The sequence below is a fragment of the Polypterus senegalus genome, chromosome 5, assembly GCF_016835505.1.
Source record: "Polypterus senegalus isolate Bchr_013 chromosome 5, ASM1683550v1, whole genome shotgun sequence".
Classification (NCBI taxonomy): domain Eukaryota; kingdom Metazoa; phylum Chordata; class Cladistia; order Polypteriformes; family Polypteridae; genus Polypterus; species Polypterus senegalus.
The window spans coordinates 4,943,863-4,958,804 of record NC_053158.1 but is presented as its reverse complement, the minus strand read 5'-3'; the positions used below and the strand labels follow the sequence as shown (position 1 = coordinate 4,958,804).

The following is a 14,942-nucleotide window of genomic DNA, read 5'->3' as shown; positions in this document are numbered from 1 at the left end:
TCTGAAATCTAAAGACAGGCAGGTTAAATAATAAGAAGTACAACAACAACAAGAAGAACAAGAAGAACAAGAAGAAGAAGAAACTGTGAGGTCAGTGGTGTAGCTAGAGTTCGGGCCGATCGGAGCGGTGCGATGCTTCAATTTGCTGCCCTCCAACATATCTTAATATGTTAACTTATTTAAATAAAACGACATACAGTGGAACCTCGGGTCACGACTGTAATTCGTTCCAAAACTCTAGTCGCAACCCGATTTGGTCGTGACCCGAACTAATTTCCCCCATAGGATTGTATGTACAATAAATACAATTAATCCGTTCCAGACCGTGCAAACTATATGTAAATATATTTTTTTAAAGATTCTTAAGCACAAAAATAGTTAATTATACCACAGAATGCACAGCGTAATAGTAAACTAAATGTAAAAACATTGAATAACACTGAGAAAACCTTGAACAACAGAGAAAACTAACATTGCAAGAGTTCACGCTACAGCTTTACAAACCACTCGTTGTAAACACTTCTTTTTTAATGAGTTTTAAGCACAGGGAAAAAATGAAAATTTGAAAAATCCTTAATTTATACAAAAACTAACCATAAACAACCAAGAAAACTAACCTTACATGCATGCACGTCTGACTGAGAACAATGCACAGGGAGAGACTGAACATGTGCGGAAATCATTGGTGCGTACAAACTATAAGGGAAACTGGCTTGTTCGTCACCCGAGTGTGTGGTCGTGAGCAGATGCAAAAGTTTGGCTAACTTTTTGGTCGTAACCCGATTTGTATGTGTTCAGAGACGTTCGTGACCCGAGGTTCTACTGTATAGAGAAAAATGAAGATACATTTTGCATAGATTTATTCATAGAAACAGTAATAATATTTCACATGTAATTCTTTATAAGGATCAACTAGACAAGAATCTCGTATAGACGCACTGATAAGCCGTGTTCTGATCCATTCATACATCTCTTCTCCAACCCGCTATATCCACTATGCACAGTGACTCGATAAAAAATATGTGTCAAGGGTTTTATATCTGTACTCGCTGACCTCCTTAAGAACTTGAGGGTAAACATCTGATCTGGTCCTGGTGATTTGTTTGATTTCATCTTCACAGCTCTTCTCTCTCTCCACAATTTCCAAATCCCTCAGTTTCTCCTTAGTAGTCCCTGTTACTGCTGGAGGTTATCTACTTCCTCACATCTGAAGACCTCAGAACAATGCGAGTTCACTGTCTGTATCTTTTAATTCCCCTTCACTATTCCTGATGCTCTTCACCTCCTCCTTGACTGTTCTCTTACTACTAAAATCCTGAAAGAATCTCTTGGTCTTCTTTCGCCTTATCTGCTCTATTCCACTCCAACTGTCTTTTAGCCTCCCTGCTATCCTTCTTAATGGTTGCCCTCATGTTCTCATATGCTCTATGATTCACTTTGCAGTCATTAGTCTTATATGCCTTATTCATCTGTTTTTTTCCTTGGCAGTGTCTTTTTTAACTCTTTATTAACCCACTGTGGAGTTTTTCCATCCATCCATCCATTGTCCAGCCCATTATATCCTAACTACAGGGTCACGGGGGGTCTGCTGGAGCCAACACAGGGCACAAACCCCAGGCAGGGCGCCAACCCACCGCAGGGGTGTTCTAATTGTTAGTTTAATTTAATGCAAAAACCAGAGCCAGTGTAGTGTACAAGTGCTAGGTAGGGATGTTTTCTGCACATGAGCAGAAACGCATTCGGATTGATAATGAAACGAAATGATAAATTGTAAATTACTTGTTTATCTTCCTAGAAATTTTTATCGGTGTAACATTTTTGTTTATTTTTTTATTGCCTCTGTCAGGGATGCCAGTGGCCATGACCCGGCCGGGACGCCATGAAGGACCGGATGTGGGTCTGCGCCCACCCTGGATCACGTGGGGGTCGTCTTCCTGGTTGTTTTGGGGGCCACGGGTACAGGGCATGGAAACTCCACCCTGTAGGGGCCCGTGGTCACCGCCAGGAGGCGCCCCAATGCCTTGGGGACCTGTTACCCCAGCACTTACGCCACACCAGGAAGTGTTGGGGAGAAGAATTAGGACGGCGCCTGGAGAGCTGCCGGGAGGACAGCCGGCACTTCCGCCACGCTGGGGCATGGCCAGAGGAGGAATGCCGGGAACATTCCAGACCTGCAAGAACATCTCGCTGCAGATGGTGTATCTGCACATCGTTCTACAATTCAGCGCAATTTGCACAAAGAACATCTGTATGGCAGGGTGATGAGAAAGAAGCCCTTTCTGCACTCACGCCACAAACAGAGTCGCTTGTTGTATCAAAAGCTCATTTAGACAAGTCAGATTCATTTGGGAACAAAGTGCTTTGGACTGATGAGACAAAAAGTGAGTTATTTGGTCAGAACAAAAAGCGCTTTGCATGGCGGAAGAAGAACACCGCATTACAAGATAAACACCTGCTACCTCCTGTCAAATGTGGTGGAGGTCCCATCATGCTGTGGGGCTGTGTGGCCAGTTCAGGGACTGGGACCCTCGGTAAGGTCAAGGGTCAGATGAATTCAACCCAAAATCAACAAATTCTTCAGAATAATGTTCAAGTATTAGTCACAAAGTTGAAGTTACTTAAGCAGGGGTTGGATATTCCAACAAGACAATGACCCAAAACACAGTTCAAAATCTACAAAGGCATTCATGCAGAGGGAGAAGTACAATGTTCTGGAATGGCCGTCACAGTCCACTGACTTGAATATCATTGAAAATCTATGGGATGATTTGAAGCAGGCTGTCCATCACATTGAACTGAACTGGAGAGATTTTGTATGAAGAATGGTCAGAAATACCTCCATCCAGAGTCCAGACACTCATCACAGGCTATAGGAGGACAGCGTCTGGAGGCTCAAAGGAGCAAAAGGAGGCTCAACTAAGTATTGATGTCATATCTCTGTTGGGTGCCCACATTTATGCACCTGTCTAATTTTGTTATGATGCATATTTCATATTTTCTGTTAATCCAATAAACTTAATGTCACTGCTGAAATCCTGCTGTGTCCATAAGGCATGTCAGATATTAAAAGGAAGTTGTTACTTTGAGAGCTCAGCCAATGAGAAACAAAAATCAAAAGAATTAAGAGGGGTTCCCAAACTTTTTCATATGACTGTACAATTATGAGGTCCTGTTCTTTTAAACGACCCGCGCCCACCCCTAGCCCACCTCCATCAATGTCACTTACAGCTGACTGTTTGTCTTGACATTTTTGTTTTTTGTCTTTCGCAACTGCTGAACACCCTACACCAGTGGGAGTTCACTGGAACAGCCAGTGAGGGCGGAGTCATCCAGAAGGCTGCAGGGGGAGTGTCCTAAAAGCCAGAGGCAGCAGAGCAGCAGAGCAGAAGCCACAGCAGTCGTCTGTCTGCCTCAACCAAGTCACAATGAGCGGGGGCTCTGAGTTTTACTTCAATGTGAATAACGGCTACTTGGAGGGGCTCGTCCGGGGATTCAAGGGTGGGATTCTCAAGCAGGCGGATTACCAAAACCTGGTGCAGTGTGAAACTCTAGAAGGTGAGTGTGAAACGGGGCTGGGCAGAAAGGGAAGGGGAATGGAGTTGGTGGGGTTGTCGGGTGCCACTTTATCAGCTGGATACGGACCACTCTTTTCCAAAATCTAAACTAAAGGTGGCTGTTTGGTGGCTTTAAGCTGGGGCTAGGTGCGAGATGGTGAGGATAGGAAGGTAAGAGGTTGACTTCTTAGTTTCTGACCTGATCAAAGTATTCATGGAGTTGGTATGAGGTGAATGTAAAGTGAGAATGTTTAAGCCAGCTGCATAAAGGGAAAAGCTGACAAGCCCCCCTTTGTCTGCCAGTTGTCTCCCTCTTTCTCTCTCACTTTCTTTAAGGCCCTTAACAGATTCATCCCAAGATCCTGTGCCACACTGGCTCCCATTTTCTCCTAAGCAGTGCCAGTCGGGAGACCCACCAATTCTTCTAGTGGGCAGGCTTCTCAGTCATGACACCTTACTAACATCCTTTAAAAAGTGGTCAGGTGGGTACCTGTGTGACAGATAAGGAGAGCAGTTACAAACATACCCAGCATTTCAGACCTGCAGGAGACACTACATGGTGCCCATGTTTGGCTAAAAAATAACATTTTGTCAGACCAGACACGGCGGGGAGACGGGCTGATCAAAGACACCCCCTAGTCTTGATATCATTTAAAAGCACAGAAAAGGTCTTAAGATGGGGTCACAAGTAGTGCTGTGACGCCTGCTTTGTCTCTCTGGGTTGGATCCAGCCTTGTGTCAACTGCAGGTCGGATGGCCTCCAGCTCCCTGTGACCCAGGAGTGGGCCTCCACTGTGTGTGGATGGAACAAAATGAAATGAATGGCAAATGAAACCCTCAAAAACCAGGAAATGAGAAACCTCTGAAGGTGACTTTGAGCCAAAAGAAGCAGCCGAGGAGTGGTTTGCACGCAGCTTTGGGCTGGCCAGTACTGGAAAAAAATGAGGAACATCCTCAGCCGAGAGGTTTAAAAATAGCCAGACTTCCAATGTGACACTTAGTCAGGCATGCTTCATTGATTTCATTTCCACCCATTCAATTCAGGGACACAGACAGCTGGGTAGGAACCCATCCATCCATTGCAAGACATGGTCACCTAACCTAAGACACACATATCTCCGGGATGTCCTAAGAACATCGAGAGTACCCAGAGAAAGCACAGGGAGAACATGCCACCTCCACACAGATGTGACCTGGCGAGGGTTCAAAGGCAGGACTCTGGAGTTGTGTGGCAGTAGCACTAACTGCTGCGCCGCCGTGCTGCTCTTTTATATGTTTCTTTCTACATACAAACAAATTAAAGTAATCATCCATACAGAAAGCTGCGGTGGGTTGGCACCCTGCCCAGGATTGGTTCCTGCCTTGTGCCCTGTGTTGGCTGGGATTGGCTCCAGCAGACCCCCGTGACCCTGTGTTCGGATTCAGCGGGTTAGAAAATGGATGGATGGATCCATACAGAAAGGTAAATAATTCTGGACAACAAAAATTTTGCTCTCTGAACACTTTTGGAGGAATCTTGCAGGTTTTGATCTGCTGATCGCAGCGATCGCCTTTAAATTTTCCTATCGTGTATCGTTTTATTGCGATGTGATTTCCCTTCATTTTGTGCACAGCCTTCACAAAGTCTCGAAGACCCCATTGCGTTAGGTTGCCGCCTTATGCCGAAATCATTTTAAATCATTTTCATTTTTTCTACCTCAGAATGACAAAGTGACAACATGATTTTTAGAAATGTGTGCCAGTTTATTAAAAGCAGGGACAGGAAGAACATGCAGGTGTATCACAGCCAACTTCTGGGCACACTTTGAACCCGCACTAACCACTAGGCCACCCTATCCTAGGCTCACACGCTCAATCTTGCCCTTGCATGTAAGGTTATGAGAGAAGAATTGAATACATGGAGAAGAACCCACAGAGACGCGGGGAGAACATGCAAGTGCCACACGGACACCTTCCACAGGCAGAACACTGAATCCATGAGGCAGCATCACTAACCACCGTGCCAATCTGGAAAAATGTACAGTCATACATTCCCATACTTACTTGATTCAGTTTAGAGGTCCTTGGGCGCATATCCCAGAATCACAGATGCAAGTCAACAATCAGCCATAAATAGGCTGCTAGTTCTTCACGGTATCCACTCACGTACTCAGACTCCTACAGGGCCAGTGTAGAGTTACCAGTGAACCTACGGATGTATGAGAAGGAATGGAAGACCTGAAGGAGAACCCACAGCAACATAGGGAGAACATGCAAGTGTTGTATAAACTCCTACTTGCAGAATTTGAACCCAGGTCACTGATTCCATGTGGCAGTGCCACTAACCACAGTGCCAACATATAGAAAAACACAAATCCACACACATTCTTAAATCTACTTAATTCAATCTGGGGTCTTTTCGGAGCCAGCCCATATCCCAGAATGGCTATGTGCAAGGCAGAATCCAACCCTGGGCAGGACATCAGTTAATCACAGAGTCTACTCACATGTAGAAACACGCACCGGTCCTGTGTTGAGTTACCAGTGAACCTGAGGAGGTGTGAGAAGGAATGGAAGACCTGGAGGAGAATCCAGAGCGACATAGGGAGAACATGCAAGTATTGTACCCACAACTCCTACATGCAGAATTTGAACCCAGGTCACTGACTCCATGTGGCAGTGCCACTAACCACTGTGCCGCCATATACAAAAATGTACACAGTCATACATTCCCATACTTACTTGATTCAGTTTAGAGGTCCTTGGGCGCATATCCCAGAATCACAGATGCAAGTCAACAATTAACCATAAATAGGCTGCTAGTTCTTCACGGTATCCACTCACGTACTCAGACTCCTACAGGGCCAGTTTAGAGTTACCAGTGAAAACACAGATGTGTGAGAAGGAATGGAAGACCTGGAGGAGAACCCACAGCAACATAGGGAGAACATGCAAGTAGTGTATAAACTCCTACATGCAGAATTTGAACCTAGAACACTGACTCCATGTGGCAGTGCCACTAGCCACAGTGCCAACATATAGAAAAACACAAATCCACACACATTCTTAAATCTACTTAATTCAATCTGGGGTCTTTTAGGAGCCAGCCCATATCCCAGAATGGCTATGTGCAAGGCAGAATCCAACCCTGGGCAGGACATCAGTTAATCACAGAGTCTACTCACATGTAGAGACGCACACCAGTCCTGTGTTGAGTTACCAATGAACCTGAGGAGGTGTGAGAAGGAAAGGGATATCTGGAGGAGAAATCACAGAGAGGACATGCAAGTGTTGTATCCACACCTCCTACATGCAGAATTTGAATTTCTATATGTTGGCACTGCCACTAACCACAGTGCCAACATATAGAAAAACACAAATCCACACACATTCTCAATCCTAATGCATTCAAATCAAGTTCTTAGGGAGCCAGGGGCCATCACTGGGCACACTGTGGCATCCGGCCCTGTATAGGCTGCCAGTCCTTCACAGTCTCATACACAGGGCCTGTCCAGAGTTACTAATGAACCTACGGATGTGGGAGAAAGAACTAACCAATGTGCTGTCATATAAAAACAATGCCCGCCTGCATTTATTTGCAAATCTTAACAGTAATTCAATTCGGGGTCTTAGGGAGTGAGGACCTGAGCATCACAGTGAGGACACCAGTCCATCACAGGGTCTTGTCACAACACACACACTCACCCTGGGCTTGTCTTGAGTCACTGTTGAGCCTAAGAAAGGAATGCCTGGAGGACCGTCCACGAAGACACAGGGAGAACATGCAAGTGCCACCCAGACACGTGCTATAGCCTTTCTGAAAACGTGTTGTCACTTTGTCTTTATGGGTTATTCAGTGTGAATTGATGGCCAAATCCAGAAAACGTATCAATTTAAAATTAAATTAGTAACACAATAAGGTGTGAGGGATCTGAAGACGTTCTGAATCCACTGTGTGGTAAGATGAAACACAGTAATCCATCAAACCTAACATCTGAGAAGCACTTACAGTATACTGCGGTGGGCTGGCGCCCTGCCCGGGGTTTGTTTCCTGCCTTGCGCCCTGTGTTGGCTGGGATTGGCTCCAGCAGACCCCCGTGACCCTGTAGTTAGGATGTAGCGGGTTGGATAATGGATGGTGGACTTACAGTATAGAACGCCAATGACAGGGCCACACTGTTGTCACACGCTTGTCACTGTCAGAAGCTCAGTCCCAGAGCCCTTGCGTTGAGCGTCTCTCCCCTGTTGATGACCTTCATTGTTTGTTTAGTCACCACAAGATGAGGCCAACTTGTTTGATGCCCGTGGACGGTAAACCTGCTGCTGTTTATACGTAAACCTGGTGACGCACAACCAGCAGGGGACAGGATTTGTGTCGGTTCCCACTCAGAGTCCTGGTGTTTACCGATACACACAAACCGTTCTGCCTGCTGGCTGGAATGCAAAACCAGAAAAAAGTGGCTTGTGGCGTCTTCTACCTTCAGAGTTTTGACTTGGAAGACAGAAATCTCGAATGTCTCCATAGTGAAGCTAAGCTGGCCGCTCTCATTAAATGCTAAAAGCTTCCCAAATTGGAACAGACTGCCATGCATCCACCCACCTAATCATAAAGTGCCTTCAGAAAGTATCGAGACCCCTTTTGCCTTTTCCTGTATTCTCCTATTCAATCCAAGTGGTGCACGTGGTTTATTTGATGAGGTGCCACATGAGAGGGTGGGCATCAAACTAAAAGAAGTGGCAGTTCAGGGTGTGTGGTGTGTAGATGGGTGCAGAATTGGCTCAGACACAGGAAGCAGAGGGTGATGGAGTGAGGAACCTCATCCAACAGAGTGTAACTGCAGACCACCATACTAATGAGGTCCCACCACAGCCAGCAGCCATACCACCTGAAGCTAAGCATGTTTGGGCCCAGCCAGTACTTGGATGAGAGACCATCTAGGAAAAGCGTGGGTTGCTGCTAGAAGAGGTGTTGGTGAGGCCAGCAGGGGGCGCTTACCCTGTGGTGTGTGTCTGGATCCTAATGCCCCCCAGTGCAGTGATGGGGACACAGTGCTGTACAAGTGGTGCCATGCTTCAGATGAGATGTAAAACTGAGGTTCTGACTGCCTGTGGTCATTAAAGATCCCTGGGTATCCTTTTAGGAAAAGCGTGGGTTGCTGCTGGAAGAGGTGCTGGTGACCTTGTGCTCTAAGTGAGTATTGTATTGACCCCCTTCTTTTTGACACCCACTGCACACCCAACCTAACTGGAAAGGGGTCTCTTTTTGAATGGCTTTTCCCGCGGTTCCTTCCATTTTTTCCCTATAAGGGTTTTTCTTGGGGGACTTTTTCCTTGTCATCTTAGAGAGTCGAGGCTGGGGGGCTGTCAAGAGGCAGGGCCTGTTAAAGCCCATTGCGGCACTTAAAAAATAAATTGCACTGTATTGTATTGTACACCGATATCCGCAGTGCTGTAAAAATGGCGCCGTCCTTCAGATAAGACATAAAACTGAGGTCCTGACTCTCTGTGGTCGTTAAAAGATCCCTGGGCATCCTTCATAAAGAGTAGGGGGTATCCTGATGTCCTGTGTCCAACACAGCCCTAAAATCTGGAATGTTCCCTGGCAAATGCTGGAACTGATGTTGGTGAGGCCAGCAGGGGGCACTTACCCTGTGGTCTGAATGTGAATCCCAATGCCCCAGTGCAGTGACAGGGGACACAGTGCTGTACAAATGGCGCCGTCATGCAAATGAGACATAAAACCGAGGTCCTGACTCTCTGTGGTTGTAAAAGATCCCTGGGCATCCATCATAAAGAGTAGGGGGTATCCCAGGGGTCTCCAACCTTTACCCAAAACGGCTACTTTTACAAAATGAAAATGGCCGAGAGCTGCTCATGTTTTGAAACGTTTAGTCTCATCGCTTATTTCAACTCAAACAAACTGAATAAGCTGGTTTGGCCTGCACATTTACAAAATGTTGGTGTCCACAACTCACATTTTGCATTAAAACATCATAAAAAATATTGAGTTCACCTGCAAGTGCATTTTGTGTGTCTGTATGCATTTTGTAGTGTATGTCACACTAGTGAATTAAAAAAATGAATGCTGTCAACACAAAACAATGCAACTCCAAATACACATCCTTCCATCCATTATCCAACCCGCTATACCCTAACTACAGGGTCACGGGGGTCTGCTGGAGCCAATCCCAGCCAACACAGGGTGCAAGGCAGGAAACAAACCCCGGGCAGGGCGCCAGCCCACTGCAGTCCAAATCCACAGATCTGACTTATTCATTTGTCATTTTGTCACATGTCACTGTGTCACTTTATTCACATGTCCAGTTGCATGTGTGATGTGTTTTTTAGTTAGTCAGATGACTGGCACTGAGGTGGATGGTGGAGTGGAGCCCCCTTGGGTTCACTCTTCTGGAGTCATTTAAATGTTCGTCTGTCAGTCTTGTTCTGAACTTTGATTTCATGACATTCATGTCAGACTCACTGAGGTATGGAGACCCAAACCAAGCAGATATTTTCAGAGCTGCTTAGTGGAGATTGTTCTAGTTATCAGGCTCTACTAAGCTCCAGAAATGCTGTTGAGACATTAACTGCACATTATTTTGAAGGTTTACTAATATTTAATATATAAAATCCAATGTCTGTCTGTCTACTTTTCACGAGAGAACTACTTAACAGATTTAGATTGTTTTTTTTTTCTATAATTTGCTTGAACATTCTGGTTGATTTCGCAACTTCTCTCATGTCACAATGTATCATCGTTTGCTTGCGGTACCGATTTATTTCTGCGAATCTGGGAAACATGTAGTGGCCCTAGGGGATGGCCCTTCCTCACTCACTCGCCAGCCAACCTTAACTCCACTTAGCTAGCAAACGAGAGAACAATTGAATTCAACTTTGTTTGATATTTAAAATAAAGTGTGACTCAGGTCTTGATGAGTTTGAGTCCGGATATTCTTGTAAGTGTATGCCACATTGAAAAGACAGATTGCAGTTCAGATTGTGGATTGTGATTTTGTGTTAAAAGTATCGTGATATGACTTTTAGAAAGATCGCTCAGCTCTAATTTGACTAATCAAGTTTTCAAATTTATGGAGGATTCATTAACCCTTTGGCGAGCTACTTGGAAAGGGGTGGAGAGCTACCGGTAGCTCGCAAGTGACGTGTTGGAGACCCCTGGTGTAAAGTCAATTCTAAATGGCACCGGTAACCAGTGTAGTGACACTAAGACTGGGGTGATGTGCTTGGATTTTCTTTTTCTAGTTAAGATTCTAGCAGCTCCATTTTGTACTCGTTGTAATCGATTGATGTCTTTTTTGGGTGGTCCTGAGAGGAGTGCGTTACAGTAATCTAGTCGACTGAAAACAAAAGCATCAATAAATTTTTCAGCATCTTGCAATGTTATAAGAGGTCTAACTTTTGCTTTATTTCTTAAGTGAAAAAATGCTGTCCTAGTATTCTGAGTAATATGTGATTTAAATTTTAGGTCAGAGTCAATAATTACCCCTAAACTGTTTACGTCCATCTTGACTTTTAAGCCTGATGAATCAAGTTAATTTTTAATACCCTCATTATATCTACTTTTGCCAATCACTAAGATTTCCGATTTCTTCTTATTTAGTTTGAGAAAATTAATACTCATCCATTCAGAGACACAAATAAGACATTGGGGTCAATGAATCGAGAGAGTCGGGGTCATCAGGCGCTGTGTGTCGTCAGCAGAGCTGTGGTGGCTCACGTTATGCCTTGAGATAATCTGACCTCATGGAAGCATGGAGATGGAAAAGGGCAGCGGACCCAGGAGAGGAAAACTAAAGATAAAAAGAAGTAGTGTTCACGGTGCCACCCGCACAAGGAGTTATCTCAATTATGGAAATCCAATCCGACACAAAAAGAAAAAATTCTGAGAGCTGAGACATTTGATGGAGAGGTAGTGGAGACGGCAGATGGGATTAGTCGGTGATGACAGAAGGGTCAACATTGATGGTCCTTACCTTAACCAATCACATACATAGACAAAGGGCAATGGCGGGTACTTCAGCTACTAACATCATAAGGTAACAATTGCCATCAAGTTGAATTATTCTGGATCACAGAGTGAGACCTTCAGTACCTCACAATGCACAAATATGGGTCTTTACCCTGAACTACCTTGGCATGGAGTCAGTACCAGTCGAAGACCATTTGGAGCTCTAGGCAGGGTTGACGGATGTCAGCCCGCATTGTCCATAGTGAGTGCTCAGTGTTATTAGGCCTTGATGACCTGTTTTGGTGGGGGTTGGGGTGGGGGTTGGGGTGGGGGTTCCCCCTCAGTGTCTGGAGCATGCCCACCTTCATTAGCATAAATGGCACCCTTTTTGTGCTTATACCTCAGACTGACTATATGGTGTGTGTACCACTTTCATGTTTGGAGGATGCAGACCTTCAAAACACAAATGGTCCCTCTTTGTGTTCATACCATGGACCGACGACCCAGGGTGAGGCCCCACTCCCTGTCCAAAGTCTTCTGAAACACAAGAGGTGCCACTTTATGTACAAACCACCAGCATTATTGTTATACTTCCGGCAGTCCCCCTAAGTGTCTGGAGCACACGACCCTTAACTTTAATAATTGGTGCCCCTTAGGTGCCAGCACCCTGCCACCAAATGGATCGACTGGCTCTATATGGGTCTGTTAAGTAAAGGTAGAGCTCTGGAGAACCCGTGTGGAGGTGAAAGAAACTTCTAGATTAAATGTACAAGTACTGCCTGATCCATCCACTCACCTTTGGTGTCATTCCTGTTTTCAGATATGAAACTACATCTTCAGAGCACTGACTATGGAAACTTCTTATCCAATGAAACGGGCTCCCTGACGGTCTCCATCATCGACGACAAGCTCAAAGAAAAGCTGCTGACCGAGTTTCATTACTTTAGGAACCACTCGTTTGAACCTCTGAGCACCTTCCTGAACTACATCACGTAAGTCGATCTTCTTGTGTATCAGTCAGATTTTCTGATCTTCAGCATTCACAAGAGAACGTGTGTGTGTGTGTGTGTGTGTGAAAAGTGTTCTCCATCATTATATAGCAATCAATATCACCCAAGTATTTAAGGAGGTCTTCAAGTAAAAGTGCAGAGAATTAGAAATGTAGTATACAGAATGTTAAAAGTGATAACCCTCAGCCATCAGATTCATTAAAACCTTCTATCATTAGTTGAGTTTTCCTCATTTAATGATTTGACCATCGCAGAAGAAATTATATTTGGAAATATATTAAAGAAAGAAATCTTGTCTTCACTAAAACCTCTTTGAGACAGGAATCAGGTGGGAGGAAACTTGTCCATTGTGGCCTTTATTTCAGAGCATTGATCACTGTAGTCTGTTACGGAATAATTAAAATTATAAAGACAGAGTTCAGATTTATAGACAACTAAATTTACTGTATTTACTCGCACTTAAGTTCTCCCGCTTGAACTTGATTTGACTGTATAATTTCCGGTATTTTATAATGTCGGTCGTATAAGTCGAACATGGGAAACTCACGCTATTGGTCCAAGGGATTAGGATATGCTAACGCCCACCTGAGAGAGTAACCATGGAGCACACGGCCTTGTTTTCTCTCTGTTATGCCTACATGACCACACAGTGATACCCGAACTATTCCGAAGCGACGTTTGCGCTGATTTCTGTGTTTTGTATCTCACATCCTCATACACCTTTATCATAAGAGTACCCCTTATCTATGATGGAGCGTTCGATCAGAAGAAAATATGAAGCTGGTTTTAAATTAAAAGTCATTGACGTGGTGAAAGAAATTGATAACTGTGCTGCTGCGACAAAATTTGATGGGTCTGAGAAACAGATGAGAGACTGGAGAAGGCAAGAAGATTTTTGAACGGGCGTATAAGTTGGGGTCTGATTTTATGATCGATTGTTCAGGTTTCAAGACCTGACTTATACGAAAACCAGCCACAGGGGATGCACAAACCAGTGTGTTTCTTCGTGCCAGTCCCAAGCCTGGATAAATGGGGAGGGTTACGTCAGGAAGGGCATCCGGTGTAAAATTTTGCCAAATCAATATTCAGACAACAATACAAATTACCATACTGGATCGGTCGAGCCCCCGGTTAACAACGACCGCCACCAGTACTGTTAGCCAATAGGGTGCTGGCAGAAATTCGGCTACTGTTGGCCGAGGGGAGAAGAATAAGAAGGAGAAGAAGAGGGGTGATGATGTGTCCGGAGGCAGGAGGAGAGGAGGAGGGTAAAGAGAGTGGAACGGAGGGTAGGAACATTGAATGTTGGCAGTATGACTAGTAAGGGGAGAGACTTAGCTGATATGATGGAGAGAAGGAAGGTTGATATATTGTGTGTGTAAGAGGCTAAATGGAAGGGGAGTAAGGCCAGGTGGATCAGCGGTGGATTCAAATTGTTCTATCATGGTGTGGATAGGAGGAGAAATGGAGTAGGAGTTATTCTGTAGGAACAGTATGTCAAGAGTGTTTGGAGGTGAAAAGAGTGTCAGACAGAGTGATGATTATGAAGCTGGACATTGGAGGTGTGATGATAAATGTTGTTAGTGAATATGCACCACAAGTTGGGTGTGCAATGGGTGAGAAAGAAGATTTCTGGAGTGAGTTGGATGAAGTGATGAACAGAAAGTGGTGATTGGAGCGGATTTCAATGGGCATGATGGTGAAGGGAACAGAGGAGACAAGGAGGTGATGGGTAGGTATGTTGTCATGGAGAGGAATGAAGAAGGTCAGATGATAGTGGATTTTGCCAAAAGGATGGACATGGCTGTGGTGAATATGCATTTTAAGAACAGGGAGGAACCTAGGGTGATGTACAAGAGTGGAGGAAGATGCACACAGGTAGATTACATCCTATGCAGAAGAGTTCATCTGAAGGAGATTAAAGACTGCAAAGTGGTGGCAGGGGAAAGTGTAGTTAAGCAGCATAGGATGGTGGTCTGTAGGATGACATTGTTGATCAAGAAGAGGAGGAGAGTGAGGGCAGAGACAAAGATGAAATGGTGGAAGTTGAAAAAGGAAGACTGCAAGGTTGAGTTTAGGGAGGAGGTGAGACTGGCACTAGGTGGCAGTGAAGAGTTACCAGACAACTGGGAAACAACAGCAGAAGTAGTAAGGGTGACAGCAAGAAAGGGAGCTTGGTGTGACATCTGGAAAGAGGAAGGAGGAAAAGGAAACCTGGTGGTGGAATAAGGGAATACAGGAGAGTATACAGAGGAAGAGGATGCTGAAGAAGAAGTGGGATAGTCAGAGAGATGCAGAAAGTAGACAAAAGTACAAGGAGATAAGGCACAAGATGAAGAGAGAGGTTGGTGAAGGCTAAAGAAAAGGCGTATGATGAGTTGTATGAGAGGTTGGACACAAAAGAGGGAGAAAAGGACCGGTGGGCTACAAACG

General features: G+C 44.8%; 1 protein-coding gene across 1 annotated transcript in view; it reads left to right on the top strand.

The window, feature by feature from the left end:
* The first annotated feature begins 3,373 nt into the window (after positions 1 to 3,373).
* The window catches only part of LOC120530121 (V-type proton ATPase subunit d 2-like), a 38,246-nt gene continuing 26,677 nt past the window's right edge, over positions 3,374 to 14,942 (top strand). The window contains exons 1-2 of the mRNA XM_039754300.1: positions 3,374 to 3,555; positions 12,320 to 12,491. Coding sequence (XP_039610234.1) covers positions 3,426 to 3,555; positions 12,320 to 12,491 — 302 coding nt within the window. The 5' untranslated portion in view covers positions 3,374 to 3,425. The remainder of the gene's footprint in view (positions 3,556 to 12,319; positions 12,492 to 14,942) is intronic.